This window comes from Neoarius graeffei, chromosome 10 (genome assembly GCF_027579695.1).
Source record: "Neoarius graeffei isolate fNeoGra1 chromosome 10, fNeoGra1.pri, whole genome shotgun sequence".
NCBI classification, from domain to species: domain Eukaryota; kingdom Metazoa; phylum Chordata; class Actinopteri; order Siluriformes; family Ariidae; genus Neoarius; species Neoarius graeffei.
Genome location: NC_083578.1, coordinates 89,692,576 through 89,711,882, shown reverse-complemented (window position 1 = coordinate 89,711,882; position 19,307 = coordinate 89,692,576). Strand labels below are relative to the sequence as shown.

Here is a 19,307-nt window from a genome sequence, read left to right as displayed (position 1 = left end):
CAGGAAGTATAGCCTGCTCTGTCCCTTCCTGTACAAGTGGTTGGTGTTGCAAGTCCAGTCCAGCTTGCTGTCCAGCCACAGCCCGAGGTACTTGTAGGAATCCACAGCCTCCACCTCGACTCCCTCGATCAGAACCTGTTGTGACCTTGGTCTGGACCTCCCAAAGTCAATGACCAGCTCCTTGGTTTTCAAGGTGTTCAGCTGCAGATGGTTCCTGTTGCACCAAATGGCAAAGTCCCTCACCAGGCTCCAATACTCCTCCTTTCTGTCATCCCTGATACACCCCACAATGGCTGTGTCATCAGCGAACTTCTGAATGTGACACAGCTCCGAGTTGCAGCAGAAGTCCGCGATGTACAGGGTGGAGAGAAGAGGGGCCAGCACCATGCCCTGGGGTGCTCCGGTGCTGCTAATCACAGTGTCAGACATGATGTCCTTCAGCCTGACGTACTGTGGCCTGTCAGTGAGGTAGCTGGAGATCCAGGTGACCAGGCAGGGGTCCACTCGCATCCTGTTCAGTTTGTCCTGAAGCATAAGGGGCTGGATGGTGTTGAAGGCACTCGAGAAGTCCAAGAAAAGGATCCTCACTGTGCCATTTCCCTTATCCAGATGCGAGTGGACTCGATGTAGCAGGTAGAGGATGGCGTCTTCCACACCAACACCTGCCTGGTACGCAAACTGTAGACAGTCCTGGGTGTGTTGCACCTGGGGTTTGAGGAGGCTGAGGAAGAGCCGCTCCAACGTCTTCATCAGATGTGAAGTGAGTGCCACTGGTCGGAAGTCGTTCAGCTCGCTGGGCCGGTTCTTCTTGGGAACTGGAACGATGCATGATGTCTTCCAGAGGGTGGGCACTCTCCCCAGCTGCAGGCTGAGGTTGAAAATGCGTTGGAGTGGTTCACCCAGTTCAGCAGCAGGTTACCTGGTCTGGTACTGTATCAGCACCACACCCACTTACCACTGGTGTCCCTCAAGGTTCAGTCCTTGGTCTGCTTCTCTTCTCCCTTTACACCCAGTCTCTCAGATGGATTATCTCTGCTCATGGTCTATCCTACCACTGCTATGCTGATGACACCCAACTGTTTGTCTCTTTTCCTCCTTCTGATACAAATCTCCACTCGCATCTCTGCTTGCCTGTGTGACATCCAGAGCTGTTTGGACAACCATCACCTGAAGCTCAATCCAGGCAAGACGGAGGTAATCTACATTTCTGCTCCATCCTCTCCACCCCTGGGGACATCTCTAGGTCTCCTTCACCCAGTGCAAAGAACCTAGGGGTCATGTTTGATGATGGGCTCCTCCTCACTGAATATTGCTGCAGTGACCCGGACATATAGATTCCTCCTTTATGACATCCAAAGGATCCGCCTTTTTCTTACCACCTACTCTACTCAGCTCCTGGTCCAAGCGCTGATCCTCTCCCACTTGGACTACTGCAACTCTCTCCTTGCTGGCCTTCCAGCTTCTACCTATTACAGCTCATGTCAAATTTAAGACATTGGTGCTAGCTTACCAGGCTCTCAAGGGGTTAGGGCCAGCATACCTCCAGAGTCTGATCCACCCCTACACACCAGTCAGATCCCTATGCTCCACTACTACTGATTGCCTGGCCCCTCCTCCTCTCTGCTCCTGCCCAGCCTGTTTTAAGACTACTGTCTGTCCTGATTCCCCATTGGTGGAATGACCTTCCCATTGAGGTCAGAACTGCCGACTCCCTGACCACCTTCAAGAGCAGAGTGAAGACTCACCCCTTCCTCCCTGCCCACTGTGTAACTGCATTTTGGTCTCAACCAACCAGGCTGTGTATGGTCTAGCCTGGGGTTAGCTGTTTTGAGTTCTCTATTTAGTTATACTTTGTATGGTTGGTTGGTTTCCTTGCCTGTTTGAGTATTGGTACTTCAACAGAATATTACACTCAGTATTGTTGTCACTTGTACAGTTGGCACTAGAACTTTCTTGTCTAGAAGTTCAGCACCTCGTACCTGTACCTGACTTTTACACTCGTATGTCGCTCTGGACAAGAGCGTCTGCTAAATGCCATGTAATGTAATGTAATGTAATGTAATGTAATGTTCGAACTGCCAGCCTGAATTGACATGTTCCTGAATCCTATACTGTCTCTGACACACAAAGAAACCCAGGCGAGTTGTAGATAAGGCCTCGGCGTTCCGCTGGCTCAGCTGCCTCTGTTTGCTCTGCATGAGCCCCAGATAGCAGCGCCTAATTCAGTCTGAATAAGTGGCTGACGGCTCATTTTAGACTGTGTGGGAAACAGTTGCTGGTCACATGTCGTCTGGACCTGCCAGTTTTACAGCCTCAACAATCAGATTTCTGGGGCAGATGCGCTGGAGACAGTTGGTCTGTTTATTTTTAAACAAGCAATGTGAATGTTTTCTCATTTCAAAGCAATAATCACTGATAATGTTTATTAGATTTATTGACTGTTAGCAATCTAATTAAAGGTGATCTCACTGTCTAACACACTTCCACGAGTAAAAAAGACAACAGTTCACACTCTGTTTTAAACCACTGTTTCCACACACCATGTGTTTGCGCTCTGAAGTGATTCTTGACTTTGCTAAGACCAGCTGCTTCACTGACTGGATATGATATCTCCAAAGATACAGAAAGTATGGAGAGATTTGTTGGGGTTTATTTCTGTTTATTCTTTAATTTGTCGCTGTAAATAAGGAATAAAATTGTTACCGGAAAAAAACAATCAATCATCGGTAATCATTGATTTGCTAATTTTTATCTGTTTAAAGTTACATTTAATAAAGCAGCTATTTAACAGTTATTCCACGAAATCAAGTCGCAAATGAGCTGATAGCCAACAAGGTGCGTAGCACTGACTTGTCTATAATCCATGTATGACAAGATTGAGTGGAGTAACTCTTTTATTCTAGCCACATTCACTGTAAACAAACTGGTGAAATGACAGGAGCAATTTGTGAAAAATGTGATAATAATTCTTGAAAAATAAAAAAGATGCATTCTTACCAGGGTGGCACAGTGGTGTAGTGGTTAGCACTGTCGCTTCACAGCAAGAAGGTTCTGGGTTCGAGTCCAGCAGCTGGCGAGGGCCTTTCTGTGTGGAGTTTGTGTGTTCTCCCCGGGTTTCCTCCGGGTGCTCCGGTTTCCCCCACAGTCCAAAGACATGCAGATTAGGATAATTGGTGGCTCTAAATTGACTGTAGGTGTGAATGTGAGTGTGAATGGTTGTCTGTGTCTATGTGTCAGCCCTGTGATGACCTGGTGACTTGTCCAGGGTGTACCCTGCCTCTCACCCATAGTCAGCTGGGATAGGCTTCAGCTCGCCTGCGACCCTGTAGAACAGGATAAGCGGCTACAGATAATGGATGGGCGTTCTTACCATCAAATGCTTTTATTCCATATTTTGTTGCTTTTTTTGTATTTTGGGGGGATTTTGTTTTCGAGTAGAGTTTTTATTTTGTCTTTGGTTGGTTCAGCAACACGCGCTGCCATTTTCTTCTTCTTCTTTAGGGTTTTTTTGACGATTGGCAAACCAACTTAAAGGTGCATTACCGCCACCAACTGGGCTGGAGTGTGGAACAGGAGATATGGGATGGGGGGGGGGGGACCCACTATATTCTTTTAGCTATTTCTGTTTCTTTTAGATACTTGATAACAAAATGAAATATCTGACTTGATGTAGTCCGCCATTTTGTTTTTCTCTACTCGCGGTATATGAGCTGATAGCCTAGTAGTAGAGTAGCCAATCAGAGTGCATGATTGCTCATATCCAGTGAATGTGGATAGAATAAAAACAGTCATTCCTTTACCAGCTTCTCACTTTTCTCTCTCTCTCTCTCTCTCTCTCTCAGTTTGTCCTGTTACTAAGAAAGTGTAAACGCCTCCATTCTGTAGATGTACAAAGCCTGGTACAAAGCACTGATAATGGAGACTCCTTCCCTAAACATGCTCACTCACCTCCTCCGCCCTCTTGGCTAACTCCTTCTTAATCTTAGCCTTCTCCAGTGCCTCCTGAGTGACCCGCTTCTTCCTCTCTTCTTCCATCTTTCTCCTCTGGTCTTCCTGCCTCTGCTTCTCCATCTCAGCAAACTTCCCCTTCACGGTGCCTGTGGACACATTGGGAGCAGAAACAGGGTTAAGGAAAGATAAAGATAAAGGATGATGTAGATTTGGATTTTGGTTGCCTTCAGAAAGCCGGTGTCTGTGTTTTACATCTTCGGACTTACCGATGATCTTGGGGACGTACGATTTCTCAACCTTTGCTGATTTTACTTCCTCCTCCTCCTCGTCACTGGAGGCGAGCAGCTCTTTTATCTGTGGAGGATAAGACAGCAGGTGGTTGTAAGGTGAGAAAGGATTTATCTGCAGGATCATCTGCTTTTACACGGCCTGCATCGTGATCAGGCCAGAACGGCTGGTATTCCTGTAAGTAATTAAGCCTGCATTCAGGAAACTGATTGGACCCCCTATAGTCACATGACCAGGCTCATAATTTTTGAATACACACTTGTTTCATCTGACATTGAAGCTCATATACTGACCATTTGCTTTTTGCGGCTCCGCTCTCGCTCTTTGATGTACTGCTCCTTGCGCTTCTTCTGCTCCTCATCGCTCCTCATGCGGTTCCTCTCCTCCCTGACCTTCTGCATGGCCTCAAACTTGTTCTTTATGTTCCCTTTGCCCACTTTCGGGATGTAGCACTTCTGCACTGGTTTGTTGGACTTGAGAAGCCTCTTTGGGAAGAAAGCAAGCAGGATGATGACAAGGATGTTCAAAACTGACGTTCAAAGGAGAACGTGCTTGAACCTAACATGACTATGTGATTAAATTAAAAACCTTCAATGGACATCCTTTAGAGCAAGATCACCTCTTTATACCAATTTTATGCCGTATCAATAACATTTATTAGAAAATGCCCATTTTATAACGTTTATATTTCCACACTGATCAATCAAAGGCCTTGTCACTCTTGGAGATCGTTAGTGGAGATAAGGGATGCAGGATATCATCTTCTCCATACCTCTTGTTTGAATGCAACGTCTGTCAGGTTGGCTCCACCCTTCTCCGTCAAATCATCCTGCAAGTTTCCGACCTCGTTCATGTTCTTCACCTCAGTGATGCTGGCCTCGGAGCTCTTCTGCAGCCTTTCACGCTTTCTCATCCTGTCGGTCTTCTTTGTCTCTTTTTCTTCCGTGATGCCGTTCATTTCCTTGTCCTGAGTCTTGCGCTTTGTGTGCTCTGTTTTACTGAGGCTTATGACGTCGGTCATTCTGGCGTCTCTGTTAGACAGGATGACAAGGCCTAAAGATGGATTCTTCAGATGAAGGCTATGATGAAGCCACATGCAGGAAGAAGAGAGAGAGAGAGAGAGAGAGAGAGAGAGAAATCAACAGAAATCAAAGGAAAGTGGCGCATGGTACATTTTAATGAAGCATAATTAGGCACGCTAATATATTAATCACACTTTAGGGAAAATATCACCATCTATACCAGGAGTGCAAAACTGAATTTATGTAACAGGTCACATGACCCTTGATCCAATGGTGAGTGAGCGGGATTTAGGAAACAAGTTTAATGACCAACAACTGCACATCAATTTGTCAACATTTATCCGAGTGCATAAACAATTTCAACATACACTGTTACCAACAAAAAATCATTACCAAAACTAAAGAAAGAAAGAAAGAAAGAAAGAAAGAAAGAAAGAAAGAAAGAAAGAAAAATCCAAATCACAGTTTTAAAATACAGCATCTTGCATCTTACACAAGTATTCACCCCCTTAAACTTTTCTAGATTTTACAACCTTTTTACAAAGAAATGCTGAAAGAAACAAAGAAGCATTTACCAAGAAATGCTGTCGACCAAAAATGGCTTAAAAAATAATGAAATTAAATGTTTCAATGTTAAAAAATACTATAAACAGTAATCAGTAAGCCATAATAAATGAAACAAAGTCGGTATTTGGTGTGAGACGGATCTTTGCTATAAAAAAAAAAAAACAGTAGTCTGAGGTCCAGTGAGGTCAGTTTTATATGGAAATCATCTGCAGGTTTTACTGAGCATCTTACAGAACCAGCCCCAGTTCTTCTGGACACTTTGACTGTCACACTCACGTCTTCATTTTACAACAAAACCTAGTAGCCTTCATTAATGTGTGCTCGCAGCGCTGGAGCAAACTGTTACTTTCACTCAAGAGCTTTCTACTTTATTATTATTATTATTATTATTATTATTATTATTATCATCCTAAGGTTTTTAGGACGCTATTTCTCCCTCAGTTTTCAACAAATCATCACCAAATTTACATGAAGAATCCCTCTGGGCTGAATTAAGTTTATATGACTTTTGGTGCTGATCTGGATCACTTATCTGGAATGATCCATGAAAAACCGGATTTTTTTCAATCACTTATAACTCTGTCAATTTTCATGACTTTTTCAATCAGTGTTTTTTTTTTTTATTATTATTTTTTTTTATTTTGTTCAGGGCAGCAGGGCGTAGCTTTTCCTCACTGAGCTTCATTCTTTATCTCTTACCGTTCCAGATCTATAGGGTACGGTGACCAGACGTCCTGGTTTGTAACAGCTAGCACAAATTACTGTGACTTTAGTCAGAGTCTCAATCTAGTTCTGTTTTCTTTTTTAATCTGAAAAGTGGTTTCTTATGGAATATGCTGCTCAGACATATTACAAAAAAAATTTCTGTAACATTTAATTTTGTGCTGGAAAATGAACATTTGGAGCTCTAAAATGTTTTTGTTATGTTTTGACTCAGCAGTGTAGAAGACATAAAATAGAAATCTATAACAAAGTTTGTATGAAGGAAAAATAAAGGGGCTAAGACTTTTGCACAGTATTGTATGTCAATCATTTTAACCTGCTAGTGAAGAGTTACACCATGAGCACATTTTCCCAGTAGCTGAGTTTATCACCTAGAGCAAGACTAGCTCTTTATTTCTAATCGTCCAATTCGATTATGGGCTGCAGTACGCTTTTAATTTAGAGCGTAGACTCTAACTTCATTTAGAAATGTTATCCTTGGCACCTCTGATCCCCACATGTGCTTTGGTTCCATGACTGGTTTCATTGGTTCCAACTGATGACAAGAACCTATAGTGTTAGAAACCCAAGCACAAGGTCTTGGGGGAAGCCATGGCCTACTGGTTAAAGAAGCAACTTTGGGACCAAAAGGTTGCTGGTTCAATTCCCTGGAATGGCTGAAGTGCACTTGAGGAAGGCGCCTAATCCCCAACTGCTTCCCAGGATGCTCTGGGTGCGTTGTACCGTACATCGCTCTGGATAAGAGTGTCTGCTAAATGCCATTAATGTAATGTATGGGGGGATTTCATGTTTGAATCCATCTGAAATTGAATCTTTGACAGTTCCTGATGCTTCTTTGTAGCTTTTTAAGATGATTACAGAACACAGATGATTATATACATTATATACAACATCGCACAAACATCACACATCCCATAATGTGATTAAATACATTTTACTGGCTCCCAGACGCTATGTAGAAAAGAATGAACCAATCAGGATCATGCATTTAATCTGCCGCCTCCACTCTGAACGCAGGTAGATCAAGGTGATGACTGATGAAGTGCAGGAGGGAAAAGAAGAGTGGATCTGGTTTCTCATCTCATCTCATTATCTCTAGCCGCTTTATCCTGTTCTACAGGGTCGCAGGCAAGCTGGATCCTATCCCAGCTGACTACGGGCGAAAGGCGAGGTACACCCTGGACAAGTCGCCAGGTCATCACAGGGCTGACACATAGACACAGACAACCATTCACACTCACATTCACACCTACGCTCAATTTAGAGTCACCAGTTAACCTAACCTGCATGTCTTTGGACTGTGGGGGAAACCGGAGCACCCGGAGGAAACCCACGCGGACACAGGGAGAACATGCAAACTCCACACAGAAAGGCCCTCGCCAGCCACGGGGCTCGAACCTGGACCTTCTTGCTGTGAGGCGACAGTGCTAACCACTACACCACCGTGCCACCCTGGATCTGGTTTCCAAAGACAAAATGACATTTTTAATATTGTACTATTGTCTAACAAGTGCATTTCTGTTCTCAGTTTAATTGAACAGATCACACTGTAGTTATATTTTAGCGCAGGGGTTTTCAAAGTGTGGGAGAGTCAGCCCCCCCCCCCCCCCCCCCTCAGAGAGCAAATAAACAACAGCGCCCCCCCCCCCTTTTTGTTGTTGATATACTTAATGTTCCATTCGTATTTTAAAAAATGGTTGTTGTACACATTATTTTTTTCTTTTACACATTTTAAACATCTGTGCTTTTTAAAACATCTTGTTTTACACATTTTAAACATCTCATAGCATCGTTAGCTAGCACCTCTTGGCAGACAACACACTGTGGCAGTGGAGCATCTTCAGATCCAGTCCATGAAAATCCAAACTTTAAATAATCGTGGTCATACTTCCTTCTTTTTTCAGTCCCCCCAGGATTCCGCGGGCCTTTTTTGTGATTGTTGCGGGTTAAAATGTCTGATGTTGCGGAGGGTTTTCCAAAAAATTGCGATGAAAGTTGCGGTGTTTTTTAGGTTTTTGTTGCAATTACATTGCGGGAGGAAGTGAAAGCTGCGAGAAATTGTTGCAATTTTCTCTTTTTGTGATTAAAATTGAGTGATATGTTAAATATTAAGTTATTACTGAAAAACTATTGATTAAAAAAACAAAGACACTGAGAAATGGTCCTATAAACAACTTTACCAATATAAAAGATTACCAGGACTACAAAAATGCAGAAAAATAGGCTTTACTTATCCAAATGCTCCTGTTGGTTCAAAAGTTAAAGTGCAGAGAACCTCACAGCACAACATGAAGTTACCTTCAAATATAATATAAATGCCTCAGCTTTCATGTAAGAAAAAAAAAACTATTAATACTAGTACTGTGTGCAGGCAGTCTCTCCTGAAGACTAAATTAAACAATAATTATAAACTAATAAAATAAATGGCTCAGGCTTCATAGAAGAAAAAAACAATTTGAACAGAATCTCATAGTATGATGCTGAAGCTGCCTAAACAATGGAAAATAAAATACCATTTTGGCAAAAATGTTGGCATCCATTAATTTCTTGTATTAAGTAAAAAAATAATGTAAAGTGCACACAGTCCTTCACTGTAAACATAACACACTTTCAGTAACAGAATTTAAGCCTACAGAAACACTGACTCGCACATGCAGTGTTGCCAGATACTGCTGACGTTTTCCAGACCAAAATATGTTCAAAACCTGCCAAAATGCACTTTAAACCACCCAATCTGGCAACACTGCGCACATGCTGCTTCTCTTGAACGTATACACGGAAGTAAGGCGGAAGGTAGTTTGTCGACGTCACCTCAAGACGACGCCAACGATTGGTCAAATTTGCGGGAAGGTTGCGGTGATTGGATATAATTGCAACACCGCCCTGAATTCGCGGGGATTGGTTGAATTTGCGTTGACGTTGCAAATCGCAACATCGCGAAATCCTGGAGGCTCTGTTTTTTGCTTGGCCCAGACTCTGTCTCCTCACTCACTGTAGCTTTAGGTACTAAAAATCAATCCATTTAGTCTCTGGCAAAGGCTAGCTGAAGTTCGCTAAATGTCCGCAATAGTAACTTATTCTGGTTTATTTTTTCTCACGTTGCGCCCCCCCCGAAGAACTCTGGTGCCCCCCAGGGGGGGCGCGCCCCACATTTTGAAAAGCCCTGTTTTAGTGGATATCCCATTCCACCTGCCATGACTAGCTTTTCACTAACTTTTGCAAACTTAAAACCAAAAAACATCTGCTTTAGGTTCCTAGTTCCAGTGCCAGAACTAAAGAAGCAAACATCAGCCATCAAAATGCAAATGTTCCCGGCTGGACAGCTAAAACTCGAGTAAAGGGGACGCCGTGTAACTTGAGTGAAGATGCTAACACCAGTAAAAAGGCACAACTGTTACCCACAAACTCAAGCACACTAAGAAATATGAGGGGGTTTTTTTGTTTTGTTTTACAACAGACAGTAGGCTATTTATTTTCACCCCAGAGGGCTTTTATCAAACTATTATCATGAACATGTTGAAGTGTTGTTACTCTTCCTACATTCACTTCACAAACATTGACAGTGTTGTGTTGTGTGTGTTTGGTGAGAACACAGCACTACACACTTGCTAGGTTTCTGCGCTAACAAGAAATTATTTTCAGAATGCTACATGGGACAAATACAGCTAAATTTCTTGTAACATCACTGCAATACTGTAAACTGTGAGATAATTAATCCGATATTAGAGCTTCATTTAGACGAAGGACATAAATGAGTATTCCGTTATTAGGAATGAACAGATAAAAAAAATTGTGATCTCAAAGTGTGACTTTTTTTCACTGTGGCATGGGTGTTGGTTTGAGCCAGATGGACTGATTTGAGTAGAGTTTACACAGAATGGTGCAAAAAACAAAAAACACTGAGTGCGCGACAGTTCTGTGGGTGGAAACAAAACAAACACCTTGTTGATAAGAAAGGTCAAAGGAAAATGGACAGATTGGTTCAAGGTTTGAGGTTTTTTGCCAGGAAGCAGTGCTTAATTTGTGAAGTGGGAGGTCCTGGAACGCAGGAGGTGGGTGGGTCCGGCAACTCAAAAAAAAAAAAACGGCGGGGGGCGGTTTACTATAATTTTACACACACGCCTATTGCATGACATGTATTGCAACAGCACCAGTTATCAAATCCTGGACAACAATGGACAACGCTCAGAATGTTCTCCAAACAGGCACTCAAGTTCACTCTCGCTCTCCACACATACGTTAAGGCAGGGGTTGGGAACCTTTTGGCTGAGAGAGCCATGAAAGCCACATATTTTCAAATACATTTTCGTGAGAGCCATATATATTAAATTATATATTAAATTTATCTTCTAAAATAACAGACTGTACTCATATCACAACCGGTTTATTTCACCATTGGAGATCAGATCACACAAGACATGAGTTAAATGACTCATTTTAAGGATTTAAGTAGGGGATTTAAAAGCATAGCCTAGGATTTCAAGCATATTTCAAGTTTAAAAGCAGTGCCAGCAAACATAAGTGCAATCAATTCAAGTAATAGTTAAGAAATAAAGGGTTTACAAAACAAGTTGGAGACTGGTACACTTGCAGCTGGTGCAGTGTCACTGTGTCCAACGTCATCCATTTTAGGTCGTTTAAGATCCGGCTGTCCTGGGACTTTGAAAAATTTTAGTAAGCTTTCTTGTTTTTTTGCCATTTTTTCCACAGCACAAGCTAACAGCTACAAAAAACCCAGTGTTCTATTGAGCGGAGGTGTACACCCCATGTCCCCCCCCCTTCCCCTTTCGCATAGATTTTGTGGATGTCATAGGAGAGAAATCAACAACAGATATCAAAATCAAAACCGAACACTAAACAAATTTTATTTACTTATTTATTTAATTTATTGTTTGATATTTTTTTTCCCTTTGTGATGGTCACGGAGGTGATCTGATCCATTTAAATAGCTGCCGGAACACCGAATGAAATGAAAATAGCTGCCGGATCCGACGACAGAGGTTCCGGATCTTGTTCCGTCTTGTTCCGGCTCAAATTAAGCCCTGCCAGGAAGGATATAGTAACTCATATAATCACTCTTTACAACCGTGGTGAGCAGAAAAGCATCTCAGCATGCAACAGAAAACAGAAGAACACATTGGGTTCCACTCCTGCAGCCAAGAACAGGGATCTTAGAATCAACAACAAGTTCCTATTAAAGTGGCCGGGGAGTGTAATGTGCTCGAGACACGTACTGTACAAATACAGTTACAATTTCTTTTTAAAGAACTTGCCAGAAACAATCCAAGAAAAACATCACCTAAGTGTGAGGTGTGTACGTTCATGTGGCTATGAACGAGGAAGAAAAAGATTACAATGTTACTTAAAATTATTAACCACGTTAATTAACATATTTCGTAGCTAGCAAGAAATTTAGCGACTTTTCGCAACTTTGGCGATCTCTATCTCATTGTCAGGCAAAAATCATCCTTTATTCTTTTCTTTTGCTAGAATAACACAATCTCGCAAATGTTACTGATATTTCCGAGAGACAATAACAACTTCAGGTGAGTTTTTTTTTTTACAACACTGCACATGATGTGAGATATGCAAATTAGACATGGTTATATATTGTGTGATTGTACTGTCGACTTTTAGCAACATTTCAGAGAGACAATATCGACTTCTGGTGCAATTTTTTTTAGCAGCACTGGCATTGCAACATGCATTTACACCATCTGTAGTACAGTAAGTGCCTGGTTTGGGTCACGGTGGTTTAAACGAAACTTTGGCAGAAAATATCGCAAACAAAAATAACAAGAAGACAGAGTCATCTATATCCCCCGCCCACCCTATATACCAACTATATACCAAGTTTCAAGATATTATTTGTCACATTTTTCAAGTTCTGCTGCAGGAAACCAACCCGACCTCTTTACACTGGCCTCAGCAGTGACCCATGGTATAAACCCACCGGACCTTTGGTCCAGGTGAGCTAAAAATTAAAATCTCTCACATTTCTTAGTATCAAAAGGCACAAATACATTACTTAATCAACACATATACCAACTTTCAAGACTATACCACTCAGTTTTCAAGTTCTGCTCCGGAATCAAAACCTACCCCAAGACTAACCTGAGAGACTAAGTCTGAAACTGTTTCCATGGAAACATGAAAAATTAAAATTTCTCAAATTTCTTAGTATGAAAAGGCACATCTACATCACCTTGTTAACATGTGTACCGAGTTTCAAATCCGTATCATGAATAGTTTTGGATATATGCTCCGGAAATGAACATTGCTCTTAGAAACTAAGTCAAAATCAATTTTTTATGTAAAAATTTGAAAAATACTTTTTTTCAAAAATCCAAAATAGCAAAAGGCACCAGTTCACATCTTGCTTGATATGGATACCAAGTTTCATGAAGATATCTTCAGTAGTTTTAAAGATATGGCCCAGAAAGGAAAACGTGACCGGATGGATGGACAGCTGGACGGAACCCGTTTCTATAGCCCCCGCTAAACTTCATTTGGGCGGAGGATAAAAACTGTGTGAGCGGGAATTTAAAAATAACACTGCTGCGCCCATCTCTAGTTGTGACCTGTTATGAACTAGCATGATGTAGCTGAGATTAAGAAACTGTCATAGCCAGAATACACTAAACCACGCCCACTTCTGGCTTAAATGTAAATACAGATATGGATACAGAGAGTGTGTTAAAGCAATTAACCAGGAAATTTTGAAATTATGGAGTTATGAAATATCATGACTATCCATTAACACAAGATGTTCTAGATGACAAAAATTAAGCAGACTTTTGCTTAAAAAACATATTAAAATTGTAACATCAGTCTGTTGAGCCATTTCCCCGGGCGTGGCCGTCCTGGATTAGCCAGATACAGGGATAACGAAAACGAGGGCAGCGCTGTGTGATGTAGGATTCCACATGACAGCATACCATCTCACGCATCAAATGGATGGAAGGTAAGCAGGTACGTATATATATTTTTAAATAAACAGGCAATAAACAAGCCACTACTTTATTCTGATTCCTTTTCTAATACTGCATTGCCATAATTTTTGTGGAGGAATGAAAAAAAATTGACCGAGACTATAATGCACTACACCATAATATTATACTATAGTCTAGTTGTCACAACAGAAGGACTCTCAGGTGCGTTCTGGACAGCGTGGGCTCTGAACTGACTCACGCATGACATGAATGATGCACCTGCACAGGATTAAGACACAATCAGCGCACCTATATAAGGACTCAGAATGCAGACTTACTTTGCGAAGTATTGCGTTGTTGTGACCTGTTACTGAGCCGTGTTTCCTGACTGATTTCCTGTTTCCTGTTCCTCATTTTTGACCTTGCTTCTGTCTACGATATTCTGTTTGTGCCTCGCTCAAATTTTTGCCTGTTTTACCGTTCACAATATATACGCCTGCCAATTTGGACCGTTTGCCTGTTTGTAGTTTATAATAAAGATCTTCTGCACTTAAATCAGTCTCCAGCCCTTCCTAACAGAGCACTTCACCCTGCTGACACAAGTATAGCATGCACTTGTACACCTCCACTGTGCTTGCAGAAAATGACATCACACACGATGGAGTAACGGCAGCCTCCCTGATGAAAAATAGTCCTGTCTATTTTCATCACTTTAGTGGTTATATCATTAAAGGAGAACTGAAGGCAAATTTTTTTATCAAAATTCTATTTCTCTCATTTTATTAAATATAAGAATGCATTTTTATAGCTATTTTGTCGCTGCTATAGTAAGTTCTGAGTGTTTGAAATATGCTCTGTAATATATCAGTCCATATGTCAAAGCAATGGCCATAAACAAGATTTGTTGCGACCTGTGCGAGACATCGTAGGACGGAAGTAAAACGTACAGCGGAAATCAAAGTGACCAACATCTGCCAACATTGTCAAAAGACACGTGTGCCCTCTTTCGAATGCTGACGTAATCAAGCCGGAAGTTTTGTTTGTTTTGATAGCAATCAGGAGAGTTTGAAAAAAGTAGGCAGTAATCATCGTTTAAACTCGTTTTTGTGCAATACTTCATTTGGAAAACAGTTTTCAAAATGGCGGCACTGACACCTGGCTGACACTTCACGTTTCGAAGTCTCGTACAAGTCTCTTGAAGATCGTGCGGATAAGGGACGCCTGCCGTGGACCAAACGAACTAAATTCAACACGGCTAAAATCCGAACAGGCCGATAAGTATAATATTTAATTGCAATTAGTTGCCAATACGAGTCACGATATAAGGTTACTAAAACCCAAAACATCATTGAATAACACGTTAATTAAGAAATAAAGCAAGTTTAAAAATGACTTCAGTTCCCCTTTAAGAGCAAATTCAACATGCAGCTTTTTTTTTTATAAAGGACAGACATAAAGACCGACTTTAAGCTCAGTTTGTTTATTTGCAAGATATTTCCTTTAAACCAAAACAAACACATATCAAATATCAAAGGTCATGATTGACTTTTTAACAAAACATCTTTAAATACACAAACACATCATTTCAAAACACCAACAGCTCTACTTCCGTTTCTTTGTCATTGATAACGTAACAGTTTGAATGTGTGATGTCATAATAGTTCGCATTTTATGGTGTGATGAAACTGCGTTACTCTTATCACCCGGAAGTTGATTATTTTCCTATAACAGCACGTTTACAAGTGTTTTATTCCTCTTATACCACAGCAATTTTCCAACAATTACTTTGTCATACTTTTTTATTCGGTTTTTAGTTGCAGTTAATGTTGTTGAACGAGTTAGTTCCTGTTCTCGCTTATGTTATAGCAGCTGTAAATAGTCGTTCCCTCACTATCCTCGCTTTATTCTCTTTAAAAAAACACACACACAGCTTGTCGTGTTACTGAGAAACCAAAAAAATAGCGTAAACTCTTAAAATTTAAAGACGTCCTTAAAGTTTTACACTGCAAACTCTGACACTGGAGACTCCTTCTACACTGTAAAAAAGAATAGTTGAGAATACTTGAAATTTCAAGGCAACAGTCTGCATTAATAATTTTATGTTTTGCCAACGATGTGCCCATGATAATCCAAACTATGATAACACTGTTATCTTTATTAAGAATTCTTAATTAAGTCAATTTTCAATTCCTCATTCTGCCAACATAGATTTCTCTTTTTGCTGAACAGTGGCATTCACAGTAGTACAAAAAGGCAAATGAGGTTATCACAATTTTTGGGGGGGCTTTTTTCACCTTTATTTGGATAGGACAGTGTAGAGACAGGAAATGAGCGGGAGAGAGAGATCAGGAAATGACCTCAGGTCAGAATCAAACCCAGGCCCCTGGATTTATGGTATGGCGCCTTATCCACCTGAGCCACGACAACATGAATTTCAACCGGAGAGAGAACCACATTGCCCAGCCCTTGCATTTGGGAGCGGAAACCCCGTGTCTTGGTCATTCAGAGCATGCGCTGAATAAACACCTGTGACAATTATGTATTTTCAATTCAGATTATTCACTATTGTATATTTACACATCATTGAGGTGCACCCTATCAGTTTGATGTGGATTTTTCTTGATGTGGATAATTCTAAAAAATAGAATTACGCTTTGTTCAAGTAATTCCATATTCACAATTGAATGGACAAGAAAATATGAATAATTATTAACGAACAGAAAAATCCACATCAAACTGATAGGATGCACCTCAATGATGTGTAAATATGCAATAGTGAATAATCTGAATTGAAAATACATAATTGCCACAGGTGTTTATTCAGCGCATGCTCTTAATGACCAAGACACGGGGTTTCCTCTCCCAAATGCAAGGGCTGGGCAATGTGGTTCTCTCTCCAGCTGAAGATCATGTTGTCGTGGCTCAGGTGGATAAGGCGCCATACCATAAATCCGGGGACCCGGGTTCGATTCCGACCTGAGGTCATTTCCTGATCCCTCCCAGTCTCTCTCTCCCACTCATTTCCTGTCTCTACGCTGTCCTATCCAAATAAAGGTAAAAAAAGCCCCCCCAAAAAATTGTGAGAACCTCAATTGCCTTTTTGTACTACTGTGAATGCCACTGTTCAGCAAAAAGAGAAACCTATGTTGGCAGAATGAGGTATTGAAAATTGACTTAATTAAGAATTCTTAATAAAGATAACAGTGTTATCATAGTTTGGATTATCATGGGCACATCGTTGGCAAAACATAAAATTCTTAATGCAGACTGTTGCCTTGAAATTTCAAGTATTCTCGACTATTCTTTTTTTACAGTGTACAAATGTTAAGTAAACATCTCCTTACAGAGAATTTCAGCATGTCAGTCATCTTTATGAAATGCTCCAGATGTCCTGAGAACCTTTTGTTTTTTTGGTTTTTTTTTTTTTTTTGCGTAACGTTTAAAATCCCGCAACATTTTTGCAGCGTTAACACAAAAATATCAAAAATACGCTATTTTCATGATTTTTTTTTGTACACCTTGAAATGAAGATCATTGTGACACAAACCATTTTAACAAGTTTTCATAACATTGTGGGTGTAATTTGTGCAACGCAAACAGCTAAACCTTGTAATAATTTGTAGAATAGATTTGAGGAACGTTGTAAGAACGTTCTCTGTCAGACCAAATCTCAGTGTGATACGCAGAGACTAAATTTAACCCACTGTCGATGAGGGTCCATGTGACCTATGGTTATTTTTGAGGACAGCTATGTGGTGAGGTTGAAGGAGGGGGAGGAACACACACACACACACACACACACACACAAATATAGCTTATATCATTGTACATTTTAAAATATAATGAAACGTATGTTTTCGAAATTGTCACTAATTTTACGTTGATGTTTTTCAGCGTGGCCTTTTTTTTAATTTTATTTTATATCTAATAAATGACGTCGAGTTTCTATGTCATTTCTACTTGTACATCTCCAACATAATGACACACACACAACATCTAAAGGTCAGAATATAACTGACGAGTCACTGATAGCAACAATATCAACTCAATTTGATAGCAAATTAATTTAAAAAGTCAATTTTATCACACTGTACACAATGAAAGTTATTCTTATTCTTATTCTTATTATAAAAAATTAATTTATTATTACCATGTTATTAAATTAAATAAGTGAAGTGGTAATATAGTATTGTATTGCAGTGTAGTGTTGCAGTGTTCCCAGAAGAGAAAATAAAAAATAAAGTTTATTGCACCAAACACTTTATATATTCATCTTTTTTTTTTGTAAAGATTTGTTATAAAGATGTCATCTGGAAAGTATGTTTAGCTCGGATTAGCCTTGCGCCATGATGGCCATCTATTTATGGACAACATTATCTGTTTCTACGTCACTCAATCACTCATTTCTGAATAAATCTCAGATTTTAATCTTTTTATTTATTTTATTAAAAATGCTGTCGTCCGTAACTTTTACACAGAGGTAGGGTTTTTTTTATTAAATCGTGAATTATTGTGAATTAACTAAGCATGTCATTTTATAATTAATGTCTACATAATATCAAGTTTAAAGATTTACTCTTTTAAGGCACTGTTCGTACAATAAATAAAATAAAATGACACAAAAGATAATCAAGAAATAAAAACGAAAAGTAAAATTAGAACCTAGGGATGGAAAGATGAAAATAATAATAATAATAAGGTAAAATATTGGAAAGTGTGTAGAAATAGAATAAAAGTTGAATATTTGTAAAATTATACAAAATTTATTTTAAAAAAGAATTATGTAAAAGTAAAGTGAAAATAAATCTAGTTAAAAGCTAAAGTTTGTTTCTAGCTGGGGGTTTTCAGAGACAGATTGACCCTGATGATGATGATGATGATGATGATGATGATGATGATGATGATGATTAATTCTCTGAGAGTTTATTCCCATGTGGATATGAATTTAAACATTTTTTTAATTTCCAAAATATTTAGTAATCATTTCTACACATAAAACACTTTTATAATTTCATGCATTTAAAAAAAATTCAGTAATTAAACCTACTGGTTTGTAGTTCCTCTTGACTCTCATAAGAACTTCTGTATCTGGGAAAAAAACTTCTGGTGTCCACAACGAGATCAGGATCAGTAATTCCACACTGCACTGTGTGTGTGTGTGTGTGTTACTCTGACTGACAGGAGAATGACTGAGGCTTACAGACGGATCTGCCCTCGCCATAAAAGCCCTGTTATACCGGCCACCACATTCCACACGCGTCACCACGCCACAGCTGTCAAACACCCCCCCACCCCGTCATGCACACATACATACATACACACGGCAGACCATCTCCCCCCCCCATCCCCACCCTCAATTTCTTTTACTCCTGTCCTGTAGCCGAACACTGTGGGCTCCATCGACAAACTTTTGTGCTTTGAGTAATTAGTGTTGAATCAACACCTACAGGTTCACAGAGTTCCACTAATCCCAAACCAACACTGTCAGAGTCCATTCAACACCAGAACAATGAACACATTATTCAAACTCTCTAAAAGGTTCATTTCATTCAACACTGTGAGAGATAATTCAACACCACCCGAGTTACATCAGCGCTGCTGGGGTTCAACACCAGGAGAAATAACTCATCACCATTCATTCAGCATGATGTGAAGTCATTCATAATAATAATAATGATCATAATTAAATACTGTTGGGTTAAAGTCGACACTCTAGGACTTAAATCAACACTACACAAGTTAATCCAAAACACTGCAGGAGAGAATTCAACACCATACAGCCTTACTGAGCTCTCAGAGTTTCTGTAACTCTGTAAAAATAAAT

At 40.1% G+C, this 19,307-nt stretch overlaps 1 protein-coding gene across 4 annotated transcripts in view; it reads right to left on the bottom strand.

The window, feature by feature from the left end:
- nexn (nexilin (F actin binding protein)) overlaps positions 1 to 18,658 on the bottom strand; it is a 48,523-nt gene extending 29,865 nt beyond the window's left edge. For 3 of the 4 annotated variants that reach the window (XM_060930943.1, XM_060930945.1, XM_060930946.1), the window contains exons 1-5: positions 18,531 to 18,658; positions 5,012 to 5,318; positions 4,533 to 4,724; positions 4,218 to 4,305; positions 3,949 to 4,097 (exon numbers count right to left, since the gene is read on the bottom strand). In XM_060930943.1, coding sequence (XP_060786926.1) covers positions 3,949 to 4,097; positions 4,218 to 4,305; positions 4,533 to 4,724; positions 5,012 to 5,260 — 678 coding nt within the window. In that variant the 5' untranslated portion in view covers positions 5,261 to 5,318; positions 18,531 to 18,658. Of the gene's footprint in view, positions 1 to 3,948; positions 4,098 to 4,217; positions 4,306 to 4,532; positions 4,725 to 5,011; positions 5,319 to 13,821; positions 13,865 to 18,530 lie in introns of those variants that run through there. The other variant, XM_060930944.1, reaches the window with a different exon arrangement.
- Positions 18,659 to 19,307: the final 649 nt, after the last annotated feature.